Source organism: Terrapene carolina, unplaced genomic scaffold, assembly GCF_002925995.2.
Source record: "Terrapene carolina triunguis isolate 2854851 unplaced genomic scaffold, T_m_triunguis-2.0 Scaffold380, whole genome shotgun sequence".
Lineage (NCBI taxonomy): Eukaryota > Metazoa > Chordata > Testudines > Emydidae > Terrapene > Terrapene triunguis.
In genome coordinates this window covers 350,656-358,439 of record NW_020664731.1, presented here as the reverse complement: position 1 = coordinate 358,439, position 7,784 = coordinate 350,656, and the positions used below count along the sequence as shown (strand labels likewise).

Here is a 7,784-nt window from a genome sequence, read left to right as displayed (position 1 = left end):
TGTTCCATCCCCCCAACAACCCTCCAACAGCCTCAGGCTCTGCCACATCCCACTCACCTCAGGCTGTTCCATTCCCCCAACAATCCTCCAACAGCCTCAGGCTGCCACCCACCAGCAATCCCACCAACTGCTGAGGCTCTCCCCCCTCTCCACTTCAGGCTGTTCTATCCCCAACACCCCCCAACAGTCTCAGGGTCTCCCATTCCACCAGGAACCCCCACCAGCCTCAGGCTCCACCAGTGCTTTCTCTCCACCCCACTCGCAATGACTCAGTGAACCCAGTCTGCCACACTCCGACCCTGACTCCCTGAAATGCTCTGGACCCCACTGACTTTTCCAGGCTCCCCAGTCACTTCTGACTTCCCATTCCCCAGCTGCTCATGCATCTGCCCAACCCAACCTCCTGTGCAGAGAGGGAGTGCTCCTGCCTCCTTGCCAGAGCGGCCCTGGGCCCTGGGGCACCTTGAGGGGAGTCAGTGACCATTCCTGGTGAGATGTCACCCATGGAGTTGAGCAGAACTTGGTAGCTCTGATTCTGGATGGGGAGAAGGGGAAGAGGGGAGTGCCGCTTCCACAACATGCTCCAGATCCTTTGGGAGCCCCTCTGTAGGGACTGTGCAAAGGAAGGCTCTACGGGTTAGCAGGGAGCAGGGCTAGGGGCTGGCTGGGCCCTGTAGATTCCACTGCTCCCCAGCACTGAGGTAGTACAGGTTAGTGCACACTGCACCTTCAGCAACTAATGCACAGCTTCCCCCTCCATGCTTCCAAGAGCCACCCCCACCTCTGAGCCCTGGCAATGTGGCTCTTTCAGGAGCCACACACAGATCCCGGCCCTCTGTGCAGATGGCACAGGTTAGGCCATACCCCCTGTCTCTCCAGGGGAGGGAAGGCCCCACACCTGACTGATTGCATGAGACCTCCAGCGTCAAAGCAATGGAGGGCTCCAAGCAATGTGTCCTTTTGGGTCACTGGTATGCCACATGGCAGCAGAAGGGAGGTGTTTGAGAAAACTACAGTGTGGACCAGGTCCATGGGGCGATGGGAATTTGCATGTAGATCAACTCAAGGTGCATTTTGACTTGTAGTAAAACTCCAGTATTTTCAAATATATTTACAGTGGTTCCCATTAAAATATCAGTGTTTTCTTACAATTAGCACTCTGTGGTTTTTCCATGTGCTTTGGATTGGCAATATCTCTAAAGTCTCTGTTGGGAAATGTTGACCTTTTAAAAACAACTACTGTATCCAGTTTATTTTTTAAGAAAGTTGATTTGCATCTGTCCAAGACACCATCCTATCTGTGGCTAATTCTGTATGCAATCATTGAAAGATATCACAGAATAGCCTCAAGAGATTGGACTGTTTATTTTGGATGTTATTTAAGATTATACTTATTGCACCACTTTTCATTTCGACAACTCTAGTTATTGAGTCCCCATTAGAAATAAGTATGTATATTACTGATCCTTTTGGACCTGATTTGTAATTAGGAGCTGACAAGCGTGTACACCAATGAACTATGTTCAGAGCCTGACCATTTAAAAAAAATTAAAGCAAAATATCAAATGGAAATTTAAAGGAAAAATTGAACAATTTAGAGAACATCCTCAATCTGTTTTCCTTTCTATTACTATACCCTGTGTGAATACAGCCCAGGGCGTGAAAGATTTGGGAATGGGAATTTAACCCTTTGGAGACTGTGGACATGTATAATGCGAGTAAAAGATATTACCTCACCCACCTTATCTTTGTCAATGTTCTAAGAATCAGAGAATAGAATTTTTGATGGCAAGAAAACACTGAATTGGCTTTTGTGTCCGATTTCTCTACACTTGTTATTGGTCTTCACCCCACCAAGCTGAGGATATGACTGAGCCAAACAGCTTGTTGTTTGCAAAGAGTGATGTAACTTTTCAAAGGTTACGAGACTTTCCTCTTCTTTGCTGTCTTTACTCTCCCTTTACAAAGTGTTATCCATCCTTTATGCCATTTATTTTGGAATCATCTGAAAAATGTTTTAATTAATCAGCTATGTATTACTACCCAATAAACTCCTTAGCACTGGGACATCTACTTTACAGCTGTTGGCAGACAATAATGCTTATTTTCAAAGTGTTAAAATGAGTATGTTAAAGGATTGTTGCAAAACTTTGCTGAAGAGACAAGATACCTAGAAAACACCAAACCCTGAATTACAGCGGGTGAAATTCACCACAATGTAGAGAACCACCACAAGGCCTACATGCCACTTAAATGCCACTTACGCTCTATTTTGAGGGCATAAGTGAGACATAAATGGCACACTGGACTTTTGCTGCATCTCTGCCCGGGGTACATTTCACCCTAATGTAGTAACATAATGTATGTACAGATTAAAAGTATATAAATACCGGACATTTTATAATTGTAAACAAAATATTTCTCACTTTCTAAGACCCGAGAGCAGGATTTTGCGTTACCCCTGCAAAAGCTAATGATGACATCACAAACACCTAAATAACTGAAGGGTTTAGGGTCTGATTCTGAGCTCACTTACACCATCAATGATGTAAAACAGAATTGGGCCTTTCATTGCTAATTCTACACATTACAGGCCATTCTGTCACTGATTTGAGTGTTTCTTTCTAAACAAACTCTTCCAAGATGCTGAGCTGCAGGGCTCAGCAAACCCTTTGTCAGACCTGAGAAGCAAATCACCCTCACTCTGCTCAAAGGTGCTGTTTCGGTGACTGTTGCTATGTCCCTTTTGGACAGTGGATAGAGACAATTCATCTGTAGTGGCCAGGAGGGGGAAATTGCTGTCTGTTGAAGTCAGTACCAAGGACAGAGACATTTCCTTAGCCCCCTTTTCCCTACACCAGCCACAGATCCTGGACTGAATTAGTTTTCTTTCTGTAAATACCCTGCTTTGTAGTGTTAGCATTATCTATGGGCTGAGACTTTCAACGCCACACGTGGGGTTTGGATGTCCAGTTCCCGCTAACTGTAAGAGAAATTAGATGTCCAAATCTCTTACGTGGCTTTGCAAATCCCAGCCATAATGTTTTGTAGGGTAGATGAATATGACTAAAGGATTCAGTTCTGCCAGTGGAAACCTTCCTCTGGCTAAACTCCCACTGACAGATGGAAATTCTGTCTGGAGGAAGAACACTATTTCAGAATGATCAATCCTGGGTAGGAGTATAGGCCATGTACAGGGGGAAAAGGGAAGTAGTTGGTGCCGTTTACAGTTGGTATATTCTGCGCACATCTCATGCTCCGGCCATAAGTGTAGCAGCAAGCTGGCAAATTCAGATCCCTGGTTAATACTGGCTTCCCAAATATCTGCTGTATATTAAGTGATGGTGATGTTTGTAGGATGTCACTTTGCACACACCCCGTACAAAGCCATTTAGCTCTATCAATTATGGTTCAAGCTATTAGGACCCTAGTTCTGAGGTGCCAGGAAAGGGCACCATGTTGGGTGATCAGAATGCTAGAGCCCTAACTTGTGGTTGCTGAGCTCCTGTAGGATGGCCAGTCCCTGAGGGATCAGGCTGGTCGTGAGAGGTGACTGGGGCTTGCAGTTGCGTTGTCTGTTCAGCTGTGCAACTTCTAAATTCAAGTTGGACTATCATGAAAGGATGGTCTCTAGATAAAAGAAAAAAGTTCTCAGAAATAAATTCAAACCCGCAGCCCACCCTCTCTCTAAGGATCGGTCTCTGCAGCATGGTATGATTTACGGCTTGGGCAGAAGTACCTGCACTAGCTTTCATCTGGCTAGCAAGCTAAAAAGGACGCCGTGATGGGGGCTTCAGTGGAGGCTAGCAATGACAATACGTACCCAGGGAGGCCAAGCGGGCTTGTACAGCCCACGCTGCCATGTCTTTACTGCTACTTTTAGTGAGCTAGCTACATTAAAGCTAGCGCGGGTATGTCTACCTTCCCCCTCCACGATTGCAGCATAGATGTGGCCTAAATGCCTCCCTGCCTGACTTGTAATGGTCTCAGTTCCACAGCATGTAGCATGCCCATCAACTCCTAGAAGGAACTTCTATGATGCACACATGGAACAGATGGACAGCGTAACCCCTATGAACCACATGTGATATGTGTTTCATGGCGTAGCATGGAATCCAGGGATGAATACATTAATTTGCTTTCCATCAAATGTTTCCATAGTTGTGACCTCCCAGCCCTGGTCTACACTGCAAACGTATGTCGGTATAACGACATCGCTCAGGGGTTTGGCAAACACTGACCTAACTCCCAGTGACCCGGCTACTGCCTCTCCCGGAGGTGGAGTACTTGCACCGACAGAGAAACTCTCCCATCAGCATAGGTAGCGTCATGACTAAGCGCTGCAGTGGCACAGCTGCAGCGCCGTAAGTGTAGACAAGCCCTCAGTCTCAGCCCCTGTGATACGGTAATGCCGACTACATAGATCCTCTTCAGTACAAACACAGCAGCATTCTGATCACCCAACATGGCGTCCTTTCCTGCAACCTCAGAACTAGGGTCCTACCAATTTCACGGCCCTGAAAAATGTGTCACAGACCGTGAAATAAGCCCTTCCCCATGAAATCTGATCTCCCCCTTGCTGCTGGGAGCGCCTCAGTCAGGGGGCTCCTAGCTGCAAGTCCTGGCTGGGCTGGGGAGGGAGAGGACGTGTCCTTCCCCTGCATGGCCCCTCTCGTTCTCAGGGGGAGATCAGACCCACCTCGGAGTGCCTCTCCCGCTGCAGAAAGCTCCAGCCCCAGAGGTTGCTGCAGCTGGAGGAGACTTGTGGAGATGGGTCCAATATCCCCCTGCTCCTGGGAGCACCCCAGCTGGGGGGGGGTCCTAGCTGTGAGTCCCTGCTAGGCTGGGAAGGGTCAGGACTTGCCTTGCATGGAAGCTCTGGAATGGCAGGATCAGACCCACTTCCTGGTACCTTGTGGGTTGGGACCCCCATGATTACAACACTGTGAAATTTCAGATGTAAACAGCTAAAAACATAAAATTGACCAATTAAAAAAACCCGTGGCTGTGAAATTGATCAAAATGGACTGTGAATTTGGTAGGGTCCTACTTATAACCTTAGAGTTATTTAATCAGATTCACACTGGAGAGATTGGAGGTGGTCACATGACAAGGGATTCTCTAAGCTAGCCAGCTGCTGCTATGTATTTATCCAGCTTCCCAAGCGTACCACTGTTCAAAAACCTTCAGGGCAATTTGTGCATTGGGTGTAAGGACTGTGCAGCAATTCTGCAGTGACATCCCAGTGCTGACCTCTAAATGAGGATCCTGTAATCCAAAGAGAGGCACTTGGGAACTCATACGTACATTTGCTAGAATTGTGTGTTGTTAAGTGATGGCTCTGGAGTTGCTTAGTGGGCAGCGCTGCTCCCTGTGACAGAAATCATTTCAAGCAGAGAGGCATGCTCATTGTGTAATGCGAAGGTCAACAGTGTGCCAGCAGTCTGGGGTGCTGAGTGCTTTATAGTGGCAGTCCAAAAAACCAGTGCTGACAAGAGTTGTGAGAGGAGCGGTTTTAACAGTGATGATAGGGTTCTTTATGGGGAGGGGGTGGATGCCTTGTCTGGCTTCATTTATACATAAAAAATACTTTTCCAAAAATCGTAAGGGGCTTCTCCCCCTTCCCAGATTGGCTATTACAGGGGGAAGGAATTTGTATAAAAGTTGCAGCTGAGGCATAGGGCTTAAATGGACACTACATCCAAGTCTAATGACATATCTTTTCCTTTTGCAGGCCTATACAATTCAGGGACAATATGCAATTCCACACCCGGATGTGAGTTTTACCCTAATTTTTCTTATACCCATTTTACTCTTTTACGTTACCTGCATGATACTGTTAATTACTACTAATATTAATATTAGACAATAATATTAATAGCATATTCTCAAAGTAACAGTCTGTGTGTAGTATCTGTAATACCTTGAATAGCCTTTTAACCTATTAGCACTAAACTTTATTCATATTGAGGACTTGGCCTGATGTTAAATTATTTGTATTGTTCAGTGCTATCCCTTCACTAAGACATAAACCCTATATGCATTTTGTGCCTCAGAGAATGGTCAAAAATAGTCTTTTCCCTCTGTGTCCCCCTCTCCATAAAATGTTGCTAATGAAATACAATGGCTTATTCCGGTGCTCTTGTGAGGGGGTAGCTATGTTTGAAAGCTTATAGTGTTCTGGCTGTCTCATAGACTTTGCTTTCTAAAAGCTGTGCCTTCTCACAGGTTGGTCTGTCTTTGGGTATGTTCTCAGTCGTATTGCAAAGGAAGTCTGGGTGTCTGGTGATGCTGATTTCGCTCCCCACTTTCCAGCTATTATTTTAGACTGAGCCCAGCTAGCTTTTAGAGCCTGGCTAGATCAGTTAGTAGAGCGTGACTCTTAATCTCAGGGTTGTGGGTTTGAGCCCACATTGGGTGATTAATATGGGGGGAGGGATAGCTCAGTGGTTTGAGCATGGGCTTGCTAAACCCAGGGTTGTGAGTTCAATCCTTGAGGGGGCCACTTAGGGATCAGCGCAAAAATTTGTCTGGGGAATTGGTCCTGTTTTGAACAGGGGGTCCTGAGGTCCCTTCCAAACCTGATATTCTATGATTGGTTTACAGTCAAACTGTTCAGTAGCCTAAACGTAGATGCACACATTCCTCATGTTTTGGTGGAAGGGAACAAATGTCCAAACCACTCTCTTCAGCATGGCTTACAAGCAACACCCAAAAGACCCCTAGAAATGAATGGCAACACAGGTTTCTGTGTTGAGTTCAATTCCTAGTCAAGACTGTAGAGGAAGGCCCTTGGTGCTCTCTGTCTTTTCTGGTAAGGTTGTGGATTTTTTTCTGTTGATCTTAATGTTAGTCGTGGGGAGAGGCGACATAGAGAGGAAAGAAAGAAAAGGAGTCTCTGTGCCAAATTCATTCCTGATTAATGCTTATTTCTAGTTAGAAATACCTGGGCTCAGGTGAGCGGGGAGTAAACACATCCCCTCTGTAGCTTTCACCTGTGTGGCTCGTGTGCAGCACCCAGCATAAATTAAAATGATCCTCCTCGACAGGTTCCCCAAGGGAAGGCAGGAGGGATACAGACGCCACCATCTCCAGGAGGCAACTCTCTCCTGGGGTATAGGCCTGTTCCGTATCTTCCCTTGCTGATCCGTTCTGTCATTTTGAGGCATTCCCTCCTTAGTGTGAGGAGAAGCAGGGAAGAAGGCCAAACCATATGTTTTATAATGGTGGGTATGAACTAGGGCAAGTGCACTGAGGTGAGGTGAAAAGAGGGAGTCTTTTAGCCTTCCATAGGTGGAAGGAAGACCTTCCAGCTACACGGCTCTCAGGAACAGCGAACTGCAGCCACTGGGAGCTGAGGGGGGCCGTGCCTGCAGACGGTAAATGTAAACAAAATGTCTCACGGCCTGCCAGCAGATTACCTTGATGGGCCGTGTACAGAAGGTTGCCGACCCCTGCCCTATAAGCTGAGAAGGGGTTACCTCAGGTCAACTAGGGACACCTGAGTCCAGTTAAGGGCTGCCTGAGGCCTTTGAAAACCCCTCCTTGGGGGGGTGGAGGGGGAAGAGGCAAGCTGCTGCAGGGCAGTAGGGAGATAGGCTTCTCCAGGGTGAGAGGCTGCTCTCGTCTGTACAGTGGAAACAACCAAACTGACTGCACCCTGGGCCAACACCCCTCCAGAGAGGGGGGCAGGAACACCCCTCCAGAGAGCGGGGAAGGAAAAGGAATTCCCCTTTATTTTGTGTTTGTGAATTTGTTTCTTTATTTGGTGGAGGACACTGTGT

General features: G+C 46.9%; 1 protein-coding gene across 8 annotated transcripts in view; it reads left to right on the top strand.

Annotated features, from left to right (window-relative positions):
* Window positions 1-7,784, top strand: part of PCBP3 (poly(rC) binding protein 3) — a 66,143-nt gene that overhangs the window by 25,064 nt on the left and 33,295 nt on the right. For all 8 annotated transcript variants that reach the window (XM_024204368.2, XM_024204367.2, XM_024204365.2 and 5 more), the window contains one exon: window positions 5,735-5,776. In XM_024204368.2, coding sequence (XP_024060136.1) covers window positions 5,735-5,776 — 42 coding nt within the window. The remainder of the gene's footprint in view (window positions 1-5,734; window positions 5,777-7,784) is intronic.